General features: G+C 45.8%; 1 protein-coding gene across 1 annotated transcript in view; it reads right to left on the reverse strand.

Moving 5' to 3' along the window:
- Positions 1-18,686, reverse strand: part of PKD2 (polycystin 2, transient receptor potential cation channel) — a 76,469-nt gene that overhangs the window by 19,408 nt on the left and 38,375 nt on the right. Inside the window, exons 7-8 of the mRNA XM_029598010.1 lie at positions 17,756-17,926; positions 16,505-16,686 (exon numbers count right to left, since the gene is read on the reverse strand). Coding sequence (XP_029453870.1) covers positions 16,505-16,686; positions 17,756-17,926 — 353 coding nt within the window. The remainder of the gene's footprint in view (positions 1-16,504; positions 16,687-17,755; positions 17,927-18,686) is intronic.

An 18,686-nucleotide genomic window follows, 5' to 3' on the forward strand; every position in this document is an offset into this window, starting at 1 on the left:
CATTAATATCCTGTAAACCCAACTGGCTGGGTGTCTCTTGAAGCCAAAGAAGAGTCTACAATGCTGGTGTAATGTGGTTCCCAAGCATTAAATCCCAACAGTAACTGGGTAGTGGTATTCTGAATAAACTGCAATCTGGCTAGCTGGGTTTCTGCAAGACCAGAAAATAAAAAATTACAATAATCTAAGTGAGTGCTGATTAAATGTGAGATTCCTATGAAAGATATTGGGTCTCTATATATGGACATTTAGGAGCTTTCTGTATACCTGCAATTATCAATTTGAATGTTCAGCCAACATACGTATTGCATCAGCACATGGCCAATGGAATTAAAGAGAGTGCTACCAATTTAACTGACCAATAGATGGTCTTGCATTTAATAAACTTGGCGTGTTCATTAATATAGCCTTCAAGTTGATGAGCCTACACTGGGGTCCTAATTTACTCTAGTATAGTGATGGCAAGCCCATGCACCAGGTACTCAAAGGGGCACTAATGCACCAATCTTCAAGATGCATAGCTCTCAGATGAAAAGGAATGAAGTCCCACTGATCACGGCACCCATCAACCTGAAACCTGCAAAAGTGAGAGGACCTTCTTCTATTGCGGGACCAGTTTTCTGGAATTCTCTTCCTCTACTTACACACAGTTTAAAAGACCCTAAAGGTTTTTTAAAAAGCTCTAACAACTCACTTATTTAAAGTGGCCTTTCAAGCAGTTTTCTAGCTTTCTGCTTCTATTTTGAAAAGACAGCTTCTCTGTAACGCTTCTAGCATATTTCCTGGAGATTTATTTATATTGCAGGCAGCACCTGTCTATGTCCTGTTTCACATTATTATGAATGTTTATTTTATTATGTATATTATTTTATGTACCCCATCCCTTACTTTGGAGGATGCGTGAAATACTTTTCTATCAATCAATAAATAAGTTCAATACTGAGTTCACAAAGGTTCTCCACCACTGTTCCAAGAGATTTTCTGAAGTCAGAAAGCTACCAGATATGTCAGGGCCATCTCTAGGGTAGAGCAAAGTGGGATGTCCACCCCAGGTCCTGTACTTTGATATTCTCCAGTGCGATCCGTCCATAGACCTTCCCTTCAGACCCCACATAGTCCTTTCTAGCAGTTGATTGTTTCTGCCTCTTCCTGCCGGCAGGAGGGAGAAAAACGCAAGTGCATTTGTGTGTTGTGGTGAGGGGGAAGACGTGGGAAGGAGCCCTGCACAAGCCGATTTGACCCAGCCCCTACACCCACTAGGGTTTGGCTCTGAACATTAAATAAAACATTTCCTAATCTATGAATATAAATTCTCTAGAAGGAATGCAGTGCCTGATTAAGAAACACCTAGTCTGCAAGGCAGATTAACAGAATGCAAGTTTGGCACAATGTTATTACACTGGGCACAGAAAAAGAATGTGATGTGGATATTCCTTACTAAGTACTATTTGCAGATGTGCTGGAAAGCCAGTTAACTTGTGTAATACATGATTAAGAAATTTCTTAAAAACTGCATGGTCTACAAAATTTCAGGTTTTAACTGGGATCAGATGAAGTCTGCAATGTTGCACCAGGAGGGAAGTAGAACAAGCTGGATGGGCCTTGTCAGTGTCATTTTATGAGAATTGTACAGAGTTGAGACCTTGCCGTATTGCAAAACAATTCACTTTTTACTTCAAGAGCAAAGGCAAGAGGAGATGTGATAAGGATGAAAAAGGACAAAGGAAAGCAGCACAACAAATTATACTGCAGGCCACAGGATAGCCAGGTTGATACCAACAGTCTACAAGTCCCCAGAAACCAACTATCAGTACTAGAAAGTTGGTCATAACTGGATAGTGTCCAACAAGGCTCGGTGACTTAGAAGGCCAGATGTTCAGGCAATAGCCTCTAATTATCACAAAAACTTGGCTGTAAGTCATTAGGATGAGGGCCCCAAGATGTTGCATTATACATGTTTCTGCATGTGATCCTATAAGCAGTCGTAAATCCTTGTAGTATGGAGAGGACCAGCTGAGCAGACTGGATGAGCCGATTGGTCTTTTTCTGCTATCATCAACATGATGAAATTACTTTTTACCTGATAATTTCCTTTCCTTTAAAGAGGGCAGGGCCAGTCCACACAAGTAGGTTGAGCACTCCAACCAGCAGATGGAGACATAGAATATAGACTCACTGATGTCACTCCTATATTCCTCAGCATACATACTAGCCTGCCATATTTTCTTCAAAAGCCAACTGTGGACACTTAACCAATTCAACATTAACAAGAATTCCTGTTCATACCCCAGATCAGTCCAGACAAGTGGAGTTTATAAGAACATAAGAAATTGCCATGCTGGGTCAAATCAAGGGTCCATCAAGCCCAGCATCCTGTTTCCAACAGAGGCCAAACCAGGCCACAAGAACCTGGTGCATCCCTACCAGCAGATGGAAACAGAGAACAAAATGCAGTCCCTCAGCATTTCTCTGTCTTCAGCAGATGGTAGATATGCAGTCTGATAAAAGAAAAAAAAAAAAAGATTAGTCTAGTGTTAAGCAGAAGATCTGAAGGGCAGAGCTCCTAGAGGTGTTAGGTTCCTTCATGGGCCATCCCTCTGGTTGAGCAGGATGAGTGGGGGGTTGGGGATATCCCTGGCCAGACTTGACCCTGGATTCCAGGGGGAGGGAAAGCCTGGTGTCCTGGTTCCTTACTTTCCCTGAGGGCCTCTCACCCAAGCCAGCCTGTTGCAGTGTCCTGGAGCTCCAGAATCAGGAGAGTATACCTTCGGGTGGCTTTTTCTAAGGGGCTGGGGAGACTGTGCGCTTTTTAGGGCTGCTGGCTGGTGTATTCTCCCTGTCATGCGGTTGTGTTGGCTCGGCATCAGGGAGAGGAGGGATTTGCACAGCTCCTGCTGTCCGTTCAGCACCCGGAGATGGAACAGCGGCGTTAGCACAGCGGTGGCTTTATTTTTTCTCTTGCTTGGTTTATCTTCAGCTGCAAGCTGCGCCGGGCACGCCATGCTGTCTCCCGCTGAGCGTAGGAAATCCTGTCGGGGGGGGGGGGGGGAAGTGCTCTCGCCTCAATGCAGCCTATCTCTGCCCTGCCTGTGTCTCTGGAGATGAGGGAGCCTGGACACAGGTTTCTAGGGGCAGATGTTGCACTTGGGCTGCAGGCCCTGTGCAGGAGGCCCTGGGGGAGGAGGGGGGGGGGCAAAGAGACGGCGGTCATCTTGGCACCATGTGGCAGGAGTCCTTCCATGGATGAGGAAGGCAGAGACTACTCCCCTCCCCCACTTCCTCCTGTATTGCAGGGGTTGGTATTGGGGGAGATGCATCAGCGGGCGCTGGGGAGGCCCCGGTGCCTGCAGAGCAGGGGAACCGTGGCAGATTTTGTTTTGATGATGCATGAGACCTATCTCGCTAGGCAGGAGCTGGCAGCTAAGTGGCTAGCCTAAGAAGTCCCAGGCTGAGGTGCCTCCGAGGAAGGGGGGCATTTTGCACCTGTTGGGTCTAGATCGATCTCTTGGTGATGTTTTCTCTGAGGATTCTGATGGCGTTGATCTGCTGGGCAATGATCCACAGGACCCTCAAGTGGACCAGGGCACAGATCCAGGGGCTGGGATGCTTGGGGACCCAGATGCAGACAAGGTCCCTCTGGCAGAAGGGGATGACCCTAGAGTATTTAGGTTATTCCACAAGGACGAACTGCAGCCTCTCATCCCTCAGGTTCTGGAAGAACTAGGGATCAAGGTGGCGCAAGACGACTGACACAGAGGGGTTAAACCTGATGCTGGAGGGTCTGCATGGACCGCTGAGGAGATTCCCTTGCCAAAGCAGGTGAAAAAGCTAATTGACAGAGAGCGGGATTCCCTGGAAGCGGGACTGAAGGTGGCCAGGGCTATGGCCAGGTTATACCCCCTGCCGGAGAGCACCTTAGAGCTGTGGAAGTTGTCGAAGATTTATGTGGAGGTGACGAAGAAAACGACCATTCCCATGGCAGGGTTGGCGGCCTTGAAGGATGTCCAGGACCGGAAGCCAGAGATCTTTTGAAGAGACTGTTTGAGATCTTGGCTCTGAGCCTTATGGCTGCAGTCTGAGCTAGTCTTATGGAGAGGGCTTGTTTGTGCTGGATGCAGAAGGCACAGGAGAAAGTCGAAGGAACCCCACCAGATGCTGGCCAGGATGCTTGGTTGGAAGCGGAAGTAGCTTATATGGCCGATGCCCTCTATGATATCCTTCGCACTTCGGCTAGGAATATGGGGTCCATGGTGCCCGCACGAAGGCTTCTGTGGCTATGCGCAATTGGTCAGCGGATGTTTGGTCGAAGGCACAGCTTGTTAATCTCTCTTTTAAAGGACAGTTTGGAGAAGACCTAGAAAAGCTGATGAAGCATTTGGCAGAGTCTAAAAGGAATAGGTTGCCCGAGGATAAGAAGGGCACTAAGATGATGCTCTCACGATATAAGGAGATTTCATTCCAATAAAAGTTCTTCCAGCTCTTTGCAGAAGCAAGGTTCAGGAAGACAGCAGTCCTTTCGCGGGACCTGTAGACCAGTCAGAGAGAGTTCCAGACAGGGCTCTGGAGGTGCTAAGCCCTGGTCTACTCCTCCCTCGTGGCTTCAGAGGAAGGTTATCCTGTTTTCACGAGACATAGATCAGAATCACTTCGGATCACTGCATACTGGAAATAATAAGGGACGGCTACGCATTAGAATTCTCTCAGTCCCTCAAAGATGCTTTCATAGTGTCCCGTTGCGCTTCGTCCGGCAAGCAGGCAGTAGTACGGGACACACTGCTGCGACTGCAGTGATTAGAGGCCATTCTCCAAGTGGCGCATGAAGGACGCTGTCGGGGAAGGTTTTCTGTGTACTTTGTGGTTCCCAAAGAGAGCTCGTTTCAGCCCATTCTGGATCTGCAAAGGTTCAATGCAGCATTGCGGATACCATGCTTTCAGATGGAGACCTTGTGTACAGTGATTGCGGCAGTGCGCAAGGGGGAATTCCTGGTCTCTGTGGATTTGACAGAGGCGTATCTCCATATTCCCATCAGGGTGGACCATCAGAGGTTCCTGCGCTTCACGGTGCTAGGAGAGCATTTTCAGTTTTGAGATCTTTCCTTTGGGCTGGCTATGGCGCTGAGGACGTTCACAAAGGTGATGGTAGTGGTGGCGGCAGCCTCAGAATGGAGAGGATTCTGGTCCATCTGTAACTCGACGATTGGCTTATTTGGGTGAAGTCAGAGATGGAGTGTCTCTGTTCTATTCGGTGAGTGATGGAACACTTGGAGTCCCTGGGCTGGGTGATAATCTGGGCGAAGAGCCAGCTGATACCATCCCAGTCCTTGGATTATCTGGGAGCGAGATTCGGCACCTGGATGGGCAGGATGTTTCTTAACCTGGAAATGATGCTCAGGTTGCAGCCACAGGTGCTTCGGCTGTGGGATCTGTCAGTCCCCAAGGTTTGGGTTTATTTGAAAGTCCTAGGGTCCATGGCTTCTATGCTGGATTTGGTGCCATGTGCTTTTGCACACATGCTTGGGTACAGAACAGTACTGAGGGACTGCAGGTGGTATACTCTTATGTAGCAGTGCCTCAAAGTTTTTTTCTCTGCCTTCATCTACTGGCAGGGATGCATAAAACCTACCTGTCTGGACTGATCTGTGGTATTCCAGGAATGAAAATTAGCAGGTAAGAACCAATTTTCTTTTGTTGCAGCTAAGAAAAACTCATTTTTTTTTAAAATAAATAATGGAAGCACTGGACTCAGCACCACACTAACAGCAGCCACGTAGGAAGGAGGACTACTCTATAAAACGGAACCAACTTACAAGATTCTGCGCTGGTCCAGTCCCCATATGAGATCCTTGAATCATCATAACTCCCTTGACAAGGATCCTAAATGATAGAAGAAATTTGACTGCCACAAGGCTGCTTAGGGCAGGATGGTGGCCTGACCTGCCTTCCTTAGAGGAAAGGAAATTATCAGGTAAGAATTAATTTCACCTTCCTCTTCATCCAGGCAGGCAAGTCCATACAAGTGGGATGTACTAAAGCTACTTCCCAGAAAGGCAGGAGGCTGCCTCTACAAAACAAGGCTTGCAGTTCTGAAATCAGCCTCGCCGAACAAATAGTGACTAGAAACACCGTCTTCAAGGTCAATAAATGCAAAGAAATACCCTGTACTGGGTGAAATATCGGACCCACCTGAAAAGAGAGGACCAGATTCAAATCCTACAAAGGCACTGGGAAACGCAAAGAAGGCCTAAGGTGCTTCACACCTTGCAAAAACCTAGACACATCAGGATGCGAAGAGATAGGCCTCCCCTACACGCAACCCTATAACACACTATGGCTGCTAACTGCACCCTTAGTGTGTTCAAAGCCAATCCCTTACTCAGACCTTCCCGCAAAAAAATCCAAAATTAAGGGAATAGACGCTGAGGCAGAAAGACAAGAGTGTTCTTGACACCAATGCTCAAAGACTCGCCAGACACGAATATAGGCCAATGATGTTGAAAACTTACATGCTCTCAAGACAGTATCCACGACTGCTCTTGAATAATCTCGTTTCAAGAACCAAGCCCTCTCGAGCCAAATTGTAAGACAAAACTGATCCGTATTGTCGTGAAGTATTGAACCTTGCCGCAGAAGACCCCTGTGTAGAGTGAGCAGCAACGGATCTTCCATCAGACGACAACGAAGATCTGTGGTACTAACAGCACCACACCTGGATCATGGGCCCCCACAGAGCAACTTTCCTGCAGCCAAGACTGAACGAGCACATCCACTCTATGTGCTCGAACTTCTTGTCAGAATGTAAAAGCGCTCCACCTCTGCATTTTTGCGACTCATCATCAGATCCAGAAAAGGTCACCTCCACTGATCCCTGAGGCGGTGAAAAACTTTGGGAAGCAATTTCTATTCTCCTGGATCCAACATGTGTCAACTGAAATAGTCTACCCGAACTTTGTCGACCCCTGCCATGTGAGAGACCGACAGCGTCTGCAGATTTTGCCCTGCCCATAGCAGGATATCCATCTCGTGACAGACCTGCTGACTGAGTCCCCCCTTTAATGATTTATGTAGACCACTGCTGTAGCATTGTGTGAGTGATGTCAGACGGCTCTTCCTTCCAACTGATCCGCAAATTGTAAGGTGGCTAAACGAACTGCTTGGGCTTCCAAAATGGTTGAAGGACCAAGACGCCTTATCGAGCAACTACTGCCCCTGTGCTACTAACTCCTGACAGTGAGCTCCTCGGCCTTGGAAACTCGCATCCGTCGTGACCACCAACCAGTCGGGAATCTCCAAATCCATTCCTCTTTGCAGATGTTTGCTCTGTAGCCACCAGAGTAACTTCAGTCTCACCTCCCGCAATAAAGTCTGACACACATTGTAACCCTGAGACTGAGGATTGCATCGGGCCAGGAGGGACCTTTGCAGAGGATGTACAACATTTATTATTGCTGCCACTGACCCCAACATCTGTAGGTATGTCAAGACCGATGGATTGCAGTCTATAAAGCCCAGATATGCCCCATATCTTTTGGAAGATACACCTTACCTTGAACCGTATTGAACTGGATGCCCAAATACTCCAGAACCTGAGATAGCTGCAGACTGCTCTTGGCCAAATTCTCTGCCCATCCTAGGTGCTGCACCAACTGAAATACCCTGCTCAACACCACGTGGCTCCGATTATCCAGCTGTCCAAATACGGATAAACTAGAATTCCTTCCTTGTAGAACACTGCAGCCACGACCACCATTACCTTGGAAAAGGTTCTGGGTGCTGTGACCAAATTGAAGGGCAACATCTGAAAATGGTAATGCCAACCTAACACAGCAAAACACAAATACTGCAGTTGTATGCGAATTGGAATGCACAAATAAGCCTCCAAGAGAACTAGTGAAGTGAGAAACTCTTCCCCTTTTGCACCACTATCACTGACCTTAAGGTTTCCATCTAGAAATGGGTAACCCGAAGAGCTTGACTGACTCCTTTCAGATCCAGAATAGGCTGAAAAGAGCTCTCCTTTTTGGGGACCATGAAGTAAATAGAATAACGGCCTGAAATTTCCTGATCCTTCGGAACCAGAACGGCCTTCAGATTGATCAGTCTCTGTAACTTGGATTGGACTGCTGTCCTCTTTTCTATGGAGTTGCAAGGGGAAACCACTAAAAAGTGTTTGAAAGAGAATGGATAAATTCCAGAGCGTATCCGTTCCACACCACCTCCAAAACCCACTGGTCGGAAGTGATGTTGGTCCATCTCTGATAAAATTGATACAGGCGGCCTATCTCTGGCACAGAGGATGGAACTCCAAAACCTCCTTGGGAGGAACAAGGAGCTCTGGAACCAGAGGCATTGTCTTCTCGAAAGGACTGTGACCTCCCGAATGTGCGGAACCTCTGACTGCCTGAAACTGGATGGGCGAAAACAGCGAGAGGCCCAAAATCTCCCCCTCGCAGAAGAAAAACAAGGAGCAGACTTCCTATCTTCAGGCAACCAAGGAAATTGGACTCTCTCCACCAATCCGGTATTTTCACTAATTCTTCCCCAAACAATAATCACCCCTTAAAAGGCATTTTGGAAATTGTATCAGTGGACCAATTCCATACGTAAAGCAGTCATCAGGCTGCAATCACCGATCCTGCCCCATGAGCTGTGGTACATGCCAAATCATAGTCATCATCAGCTAAGAATGCAGCTCCTGGTTCCAAGTATGGGCCGTTCTCACCCAGAACTTCCTGGGCCAAACGCAAACCAGCTCTTGCCACCTTACAACAGCAATTGAAGATTCATTGCCACCGCTTCAAAGGCCTGCTTCAGAAGTGCCTCAATCTTCTGATCCTGGGCATCTTTCAGAGTTGTACCTCCTTCCAACAAAATGATGGTTCATTATGTTACAGCGCAGACCTAGCCATCCACTTTTGGGAACCAGAACTCTTCCCTTTAATATTAACCTCAGGCGCACTCCATTCCAAATCTATCAACTCTTGCACAGCCTCGTGCAGAGGAATAAAGCAGGATGCTTTTCGCAAGCTAACCATAATAGGGTCCTTTTTCAGATCCTTAGCCACTGCTGACATGGCCTTCTCAGAACCAATGACCTTTAGGGTCTGAGAAATCAAACCAGACATCTTGTCCCTTTGAAAAAGCCAAAGCTCTGTCCTATGTGGCTCCATATCTGGGGAAAGCGCCCCCTCTTTCAACAACGCCTTGTTGGAATCCCCCACAGAGGACACCCAACTCCACCCAGGAGTCTCCTGAAGGACCACTGTCTTCACCTTCTTCTGCACATCCATTACTCTGGCCCCTCCTCTGCTTCACTCACCTGTGAGGGGAAAAGCAAAATTGCTTACCTTGTAATAGGTGTTATCCCAGGACAGCAGGATGTAGTCCTCACATATGGGTGACGTCATTGAACGGAGCCCAGGCGGGAAAACTTTCTGTCAAAGTTTCTAGAAACTTTTGACTGGCCCAGTGAGGCCACTGAGCATGCCCAGCATGCTATGATATTCTCTGCCACAGGTGTCTCTCTTCAGTCTAGTATGTAGCAAAAGCTTTAGCAAAAAGAATAATAAAATAAAAAAGGGCCCAACTCCGCGGGGTGGCGGGTGGGTTCTGTGAGGACTACATCCTGCTGTCCTGGGATAACACCTATTACAAGGTAAGCAATTTTGCTTTATCCCAGGACAAGCAGGATGCTAGTCCTCACATATGGGTGAATAGCGAGCTAGAGGCTGAGTCATTGTGTAGTGAAATGTTTTTGTTGAATGAGTCAGCCGAAGATCACAGCAGTTTGGTTGTAGTAGGAGTTGGGTTTAAGCTGGAAACAAGTTCTTTAAGACAGATTGTCCATAGGCTGAATCTTGTCGTCCTTGCTTGTCCAAACAGTAATGAGCTGCAAAGGTGTGAAGAGAACTCCATGTTGCTGCTTTACAAATGTCAAGTATTGGCACTGAACGATAGTGTGCAACTGAAGTTGACATTGCCCTAACTGCATGTGCTTTTACTCGCCCTTGGAGAGGAAGGCCTGCTTTCTCAGAGCAAAACTGTATGCAATCTGCTAACCAGTTTGATAGAGTATGTTTACCCACTGCATTACCTGGTTTGTTTGGGTCATAGGAAACAAAGAGTTGATTGGATTTCCTGTGAGCTGCGGTGCGGTTTAAGTAGAAAGACAGAGTACCTTGCAATCTAAGGTGTGTAAGGCCCTTTCTCCTTGGTGAGCATGAGGCCTTGGAAAGAAAGTGGGTAAAACTATAGATTGGTTTAAGTGGAATTCCGTAACTACCTTAGGAAGAAATTTAGGATGAGTACGGAGAACCACTCTGTCATGTAAGAACTTAGTGTAGGGTTCATATGTGACTAGTGCTTGTAACTCACTAACCCTTCTCGCTGAAGTAATGGCTATGAGGAAGACAGTTTTCCATGTAAGAAATTTTAGGTCACTGGAATCAATTGGTTCAAAGGGAGAACGCATGAGTCTAGTTAGAACCAAATTTAGATCCCAGTGAGTGACTGGGTGTCTAATTGGTGGTTTAAGAAGAATTAAACCTCTCATAAATCTTTTTACTAGAGGTTGTGTAGAAATAGGTGCATCTGCTACCTGATGATGGTACGCTGAAATTGCACTTAAATGTACTCTTACAGATGAAGTTTGTAGACCAGATTCTGAAAGATGGTACAGGTAGTCTAATAAAGACTTTGTGGGGCAAGTGAAAGGATTGATGTCTTTTTGCCTGCACCACAAAGTGTATCTCTTCCATTTGGAAGCGTAGTTTTTCCTTGTGGAAGGTTTACGTGAAGCTATAAGAACTTGGGAAATGTTAGCTGGAAGATTGAGTGGTTGTAAGATCAAGCTTTCAACATCCAAGCTGTCAGTGATAGGGATTGAAGGTTGGGATGTCGCAGCCGACCCTGATCCTGAGTTATGAGAGTGGGAGTTACTCCCAGGCGAATGGGATCCCTGACTGAGAGGTCTAGAAGTGTGGGAAACCATACTTGTCGAGGCCAATATGGGGCTATGAATATCATTGTCCCCTGGTCCTGTTGTAGCTTCACTAGAGTTTTGGTTATGAGTGGTATCGGAGGATACGCATATAATAGGCCTGAGTTCCAAGGGCGAGCAAAGGCGTCCTTGGATGGCCTGTTGTTTATGTTGTATAGGCAACAGTAGTTGTCCACTTTGTGATTTAGATGTGTTGCAAAGAGGTCTACTGTTGGTTGTCCCCAACGATGAAATATCTTGGTCACTACTATGGGATCTAGTGACCATTCGTGTGGTTTGAACTGACGACTGAGTCTGTCCGCTACTACATTGTGAATGCCTGCTAGGTAAGTGGCCTTGAGAAACATGGAGTTGTTCAAGGTCCAACCCCATATCTGAGCTGCCTCTTGACAGAGGAGGTAGGAGCCTGTCCCCTTGATGTACCACATGGCTACTGTGTTGTCTGTTTGGATTAGCACAGTCTTGTTTGTAAGGCAGTCCTTGAAGGCATGAAGAGCATAACGTATAGCTCGAAGTTCCAGGAAATTGATTTGAAATGTTGCTTCGAGCTTTGTCCATGTTCCTTGTGTTTGGAGATTCCCTATGTGAGCTCCCCAACCCAAGGTGGATGCATCTGTAGTCAGAGTTATTTGTGGGACTGGTTGTTGAAAAGGAAGGCCTTTGCACAAATTGTCCTTGTTCACCCACCACAGCAGAGAAGAACGTAGTTGGTGGGTTACTTGAATTGGAGAATAAAGCGGTTGAATGGCTTGGATCCATTGTGATCTTAAAGTCCATTGAGTTACCCTCATGGCTAGTCTTGCCACAGGAGTGACATGAACTGTGGAGGCCATGTGGCCAAGTAATGTGAGAAACTGATGAGCTGTTGCTTGTTTCTTGGAGTGAATCGAGCTTGCTAGTAGAGACAGTGTGTTTGCTCGATCCTCTGGTAGAAATGCCTTTGCGAGGTTGGTGTTTAAATCCGCTCCTATGAACTGAAGCAGGTGAGAAGGAGTGAGATGGGACTTTGGATAATTGATGAGAAACCCCATGGAGTGCAGCAGAGCAATAGTTTTGTTGAGAGACTGTATTGCTCCTTGTTGAGATTGGCTTCTGATGAGCCAATCGTCTAGATATGGGAAAACATGTACACTTTGTTTGTGTAGGTGTGCTGTTATTACTGCCAGACATTTGGTGAACACTCTGGGTGCAGAAGCTAGTCCGAATGGCAGTACTCTGTATTGGTAATGATGAATGCCCACCTTGAAGCGTAGATACTTTCGATGAGGAGGGTATATTGGTATATGGGCGTAAGCATCTTGAAGATCCAGAGAACAGAGCCAATCTCCTGCTTGAAGAAGTGGGAGCATTGTGCCTAGGGAAACCATCCTGAACTTTTCTTTTTTTAGAAATTTGTTGAGATTTCTGAGGTCTAGGATGGGTCGTAGGCCTCCAGTTTTCTTTGGAATGAGGAAATATCTGGAGTAGAATCCCCTGCCCTGCTGAGCCCTGGGCACTGGTTGAATGGCCCTGGCTGTCAGAAGGGTGGATAATTCTATTTGTAACTGAATTATATGGGAATTTTGTTGTGGGTAGGAAGTTGGTGGGAATTCCGGAGGAATTGAGAGAAAATTTAGTTTGTAACCGTGAGCTACAATGGAAAGTACCCATTGGTCTGTTGTTTTCTTTTCCCAACTGGTGTGGAAAAGGGAAATTCTTCCTCCCACTGGTATGTTTTGATTGGGGTTTTGGAGGGTGGGTCTGATCTCTGGATCTGTGTTCAAAAACCCGTAGCTGGACCAGTCTGTGGAGGAGGCTGGGTACGGGCTGGTCTTGGTTGCCTGGCTTGAGAACGCTGGGTAGGTCTAGAAGGTCTAGTTCTCGTAGGTTGATTGTAGTACCTCCTTGGCCTGTAGTATGGACGTCTAGGTTCCCTACGTGGGAAACGTCTAGGGGCCTGGGTGGTTGGTTCTTGAGGTAATTGTGACAGTTGCCTTAAGGTCTCTGTGTGATCCTTAAGTTGTTGGACGGCATCTTGCACTTTTTCCCCAAATAAATTGTCTCCACGGCATGGCAGATCTTGTCCTGTACTTCAGGCCTGAGATCTGATGCTTTCAACCAGGCCCATCTTCGAGCTGTGATGCCAGCTGCTGCTGTTCTTGAGGCTGTGTCAAAGTTGTCATAAGCAGCCCTAACCTCATGTTTCCCAGCTTCTAGGCCCTTGGCAATGATTGATTGTCCAGATTCTTGAAACTGTTCTGGAAGAGAATTCGTGAAATGCTCCATCTGCTTCCAGAGATCCCTTTGGTACTGTGTCATGTACAGTTGGTAAGCAGAGATTCTGGAAGATAAAAGTGCGCTTTGGTACACTTTTTTGACCAAAGAGTCCAGAAAGCGATGATCCTTTCCTGGGGGAGCTGATGAATGTGGACGTACCCTTTTCGATTTTTTCTGGGCAGATTCCACTACCACAGATTGATGTGGCAACTGTGTTTTTTGAAAACCTGGTGCCTGCTGCACTAGGTAAGTGGTGTCTACCCGTTTATTCACTGCTGGGACCGTGCATGGGTGTTCCCACACTCGTTGTTGTAGGTCCAACAGAACTTCGTGGATGGGAATTGCCAAAACTTGTTTTGGTGGGTCCACAAATTGTAGTACCTCTAAGGTATTCTGTCTTGAATCATCTTCTGAGGAAAGTTTGAATGGAATTGTATCCGCCATCTCTTGGACAAAACTTGAAAAGGATAAGTCCTCAGGTGGGGATCTTTTTCTTACTTCAGGTGGTGATGGTTCTGACATGAACTCTTCTGAAGATGTATCAGATCCTCTCTCATCCCAAGAGTCATCTCCATCTGGATCTTGATATGGAGTTCTTGGGATTGTTTTAGTAGGAATACCTGATGGTCCAGGTAATGGGTCATCGATGGAGATTATTGGAGGATTCATCTCCATACATTTTTGAGGAGTTTTATCGACGACTTTTTGATATTTTTGTGAAAGTAGTCGAAAAAGTGCCAATTCCTGAGCATCAGTATCTTCCTGCTCTGTAATTGTCGAGGGAAGGATGGGTGTCCTCGAAGTAGTTGTCGAGGGTAATGCTCTCGGTGTCGATTCCGTCGACGGTGGTAACATTACAGCCGGGATTTGGGCGTATATCGACGTCGATGACGTGATTATTTTTGGTGTCGACGTCGATTGAACCGTCGGAGCCAAAATTGACCCCGGCATCGGTGTAGTCACCGGCATCGGCAAATTTGCCGGCATCGATGTGGAGAACATCGGCATCGACAATGAAGTCGGTATGGTGAATTGTTCCTTCAGAGCCTGTGAAATCGCTTGACGGATTAATTCCGACAATTCCGGCCGCACAACCGTTGGGAGCAGAGCGGTTGAGGGCGATGGCGTAGGCTGAAGCACAATTTCCTGACACGTACCTTGTGGTGGCTCTGGTGTCGATATCGGAGTGGAGGTAGGCCGAGGCGTTATTGACTCCGAGGTTTCTTGATTTTTAGGCCGCTTCGCTGTCGAGGGTTCCTGGGAAGCCGAGTCGGACAACGAGGGGCTTCGATGACGGTGTCGATGTTTCGACTTTGATTTTTCCATCGATTTCGTCGACGTCGAGGACGATGAAGGGGACGAGTGGTCTCCCGAAGGTCCCGGTTGAGGTTTTTTAAGTATTACCCTCTTAGTCGCTCCAGCCGGAGACGACTTCGACAACTGCGATGTGGAAGGAATGAATTGCAGGCTGAATAAATGTTCCATTTTTTCAAGCCTGATTTTCCTAGTTTTTGGAGTCATCTCCGCGCACTGTGGACAGTTATGGACATCATGCTTATCCCCTAAACATATCACACATTCAGTGTGCGGGTCTGTAAGAGACATTTTTCTCATACACACAGGGCATTTTTTAAAACCTGTGGACATTGTGAATCGACGGCTGTCGATTCGACTGAGGAGAATTTTAAAATATCTCCGAATCAAAATCTTTTTTGACTGGGTTACTTACCGGCCGGCAAGAACAAACCCCGAGAGATTTCTGTGACAGAGAATTTCAAATTTACGACTATTAAGTCGAATAACAGTTGAGGTAAACTCAACGGCTCCGGATCCGCGATGCAAGCTGCAGCGCGGAAAAAACGAAGACTGACGAGAGACACCTGTGGCAGAGAATATCATAGCATGCTGGGCATGCTCAGTGGCCTCACTGGGCCAGTCAAAAGTTTCTAGAAACTTTGACAGAAAGTTTTCCCGCCTGGGCTCCGTTCAATGACGTCACCCATATGTGAGGACTAGCATCCTGCTTGTCCTGGGATAAAGGAATGATCCAAATGCTTCAGAGGTCTTGAGGAAGGAGATTTCTGGTGTGGGCGATCTCAAGAACCTGCACAGGACCCGTCCTGTCCTTAACAGGCAGCCTTTGAAAAACTCCACCCATGAAATGGCCGAGAGATCCATTTCCAGGGGTAGGTGAGGCACATTCTGAACCCAAACCAGCAAGAATAGGTAGTAGAGGCGGCGGATAAAGCTCCTTACCCATCCTGGGAGAAGCTGCTGCTAACCCCATTCTCCTGTGAAAGGGAAGTCCTCTATACAAGATCCCCTGAATCTCTCATAGGAAAAAATTCCCCTGAAGGGACCTCTCCCTACACCTCAATACATTGCTGACAAATGCAGAGGGATCTCCTGGGGCTATTAACCCTCATATGGAAGGCAGAGCAGATGCGAAGCCTTTTCCAGCACTGATCCCCTAATGCCATCTCTCAGAGCACAGTAAAGCTCCCCAAAATGGCTCCTTCCGCGAGTTCTCATCAGCTGTACAACGGCCCGCAGAAGGAGCACCAAAGAGCAAGGGAAAGCACGATGAGGGGAAAGAGGACAAAGACAGAGAAGAGAAAGGTCAAAAAACAAATTAGCAGAGCTCAGTCCAAAGCCTCCTTACCCTACTGGAACTCTTCCACTGTCAGGAGGCGGACTAGGGCACCAGCAGTCACCCTCATTCCTGTCCTTCCTAGTCAAAACACAACTGAGGAAGGGAGCTTTAGCTATCACCGCAGGAGGTCAGACAAGTCACCTGCCCTATCCTGGCAGGCCTACATCCACAAGCAAGGATGCATGTCCACCATCTGCTGGAGATGGAGAAATACTGGCAGGCTGGTGTCTGTGCTGAGGTATATAGGAGTGACATCAGCAAGTCATTGTTTTCCAACTCCATCTGCTCCACTGGAGTGCACGACCCAGTTGTGTGGACTGGCCTGCCTGGATGAAGAGGAATGTTACAGTGTTACTTCTCAAGAGGTGCCTTCTTCTGACCCAATTAGTGAAATTAGAAAAAAAAATGAATTTAAAATGTTTTTATTTAAGGCAAAACTAAAGAATCAGATCCAAGAACAATAAATTGTAATTTTGCACTGACCAAAATGATAATCAAGTGAAGATCTGTGGAGTTAAAAGATTTCATACAAGAATGCCAGGATCACCTGCAAATGACTAAGGGGGTTACAGTAACTGCATTCCATTCATGATACTTACATGCTGTCCTGGAACGTGCTAAAGTCATCAACTTGTGTGCCAAAAACAAGGTACGCCAGTTGAGCATATGCCAAGAATATAATAAAAAACATAATGGCAAAGCCGATGACATCTTTGGCACAGCGAGACATGGTGGTAGATAACTGGCTCATGGTCCTGTTGAAGCTAATAAATTTAAAAAGCTGTGGAAATAAGCAATAAAACTGTAGTCAGAAAGGGAGGAATTCTGTATTAAAGATATATCAGTGTGGGAAAAGAAAGGAAAAAAAAAAAAAAAAAAAGAGGGCTTTTCACCAATTTACTGTCTCCAACTCAATCACAACTATCATGCTCTGTGCAAAGAAAATTCTCTGCTTGTGTATGTACACTCAAACCAGAATGAAAGGCATTATACAGAGCAGTCTATCGCCCCTAATGGGCAGAACCTACAGAGTGTGAGACATTCCCATCTATATATACAAAGATTTATAAACAGATGTGTCAAAAAATGAACATAAAAGTCTTTGAAAGAACAAATTTTGACACAGTATTGGACCAGTACTCTTGATATGCAATGACCTCTACAGGCTTTATTATTTTCTTTTATGATTCTTAGCCATTGGATGTCTCTGATGCTGAAATTTTGCTGCCGTGCAGCTGGAGGGATGTAATCTAAGGTCATTGTATACCCTGTGTTAATTATTTATTTGGAGTAGCCGCCTAGTGGTTAGAGCAGCAGTATATGAATCAGGGAAGCCACAGTTCAAATCCCACTGCTGCTCCTTGAGACCTTGGGCAAGTCACTTTACCCTCCATTGCCTCAGGTACAAACTTAAGATGGTAGGCCCTCTGGGGATAGGGAAATATCTATAATACCTGAATGTATGTAACACTTTGAAGTGCTGAAAAGCAGAATTATAAATACAGTTTTATTACACACAGAAAATGATAGTCACAAAAAATTTAGATTTTACAAAAAGCAAAATAGCCTGATTTTCAAAGATAAGAAAAGTAGTTTAGGCAAGCCCCATTTGCCTGGTGCTGGGCAAATGGGGCTTTCCTAAACTACTTTTAGCCCCTTTTGCACAGCACTGCCAAGTTAGAAAATTATTTTTTCCTTAAAAATGTGTAGACAAAAAGGGGGGTGCGTCTTATACGCTGACGCGTCTGATACGCCGGCAAATACGGTACCTCATTTGCTCAATTCCAACATTACAATATCAAAATTATAGTTTTACTTTCAGTATTTAAAAAAAAAAAAAAAATCAGTACCTTAACCCAAGCAAAAAACACAGCAACTGCAGCCACATTGTTGAACTGAATCTGCCAGTATGCTAGAGGCTCAAAGTTGGGGAAAGTATTCTGGTCTTCCAGTAACCTTTTCAGCACCTCTTCCATGGCTGATGCTTTGTATACGTAAATCCCGATAGCTACAACAGACAGCTGAGGGGCAAAAGGATAGTTCAACAGAAAAGAATGCAGCTCAGTTTCACAATCATTCTGGTTATCCTATTGAAAAGAACAGCTCTGGAACGACGGAGAGCTGGGATTGGCAACTTTCACTTTTATACCTACATTTACTATGCAGAACCTGTTCTAGCATTTGGCAGCATCTTTCAGTATGACATCTGAGTTGCAGCCACCACATCACCTGCCAATAGGCTCTATCATGCCTTTTCTACTTAAAACATGATCCAGACCTGCAATATTCAGAATACAGGATGCTCTGTAGCAGGAATCTACAAAGAAATGTCTCTTAACCAGAAGTCTAAGCCATACTGCACTTAGCTGGTAGGATAAAATATCTCAGAATGTGCTATTTTATTTTTTAGCAAAATCCAACCTTATTGACTACTGCAATGTTTACCTACTTAACTCTCTCATTAACTGGATATGAAACTAGTTTAGATTTACTAAATGAACAGTTCCAGCCATCCTGGAATGTATTTAAATTTGACTTGACCCTGGCTTTAAAATGTATTATGATCAAGCTGAAAGTGGATTGTAGTATAGTTTGGCTTATCTGTTTTATTTAGTCACACACACTGTACAAGCAAGGAAGTTAGGCTCCACAGACATTTGGGTGTCTTCCAATCTAACCAACAATATAACTGTTTAACCAAGGAAACAATAGAGCCAAGAAACAAACAAGCTGATATTTAGAAATATAACAAATACTGGGGCTTTATGTCCATTATATAGA

The sequence above is a fragment of the Rhinatrema bivittatum genome, chromosome 1 (assembly GCF_901001135.1).
Source record: "Rhinatrema bivittatum chromosome 1, aRhiBiv1.1, whole genome shotgun sequence".
NCBI lineage: Eukaryota > Metazoa > Chordata > Amphibia > Gymnophiona > Rhinatrematidae > Rhinatrema > Rhinatrema bivittatum.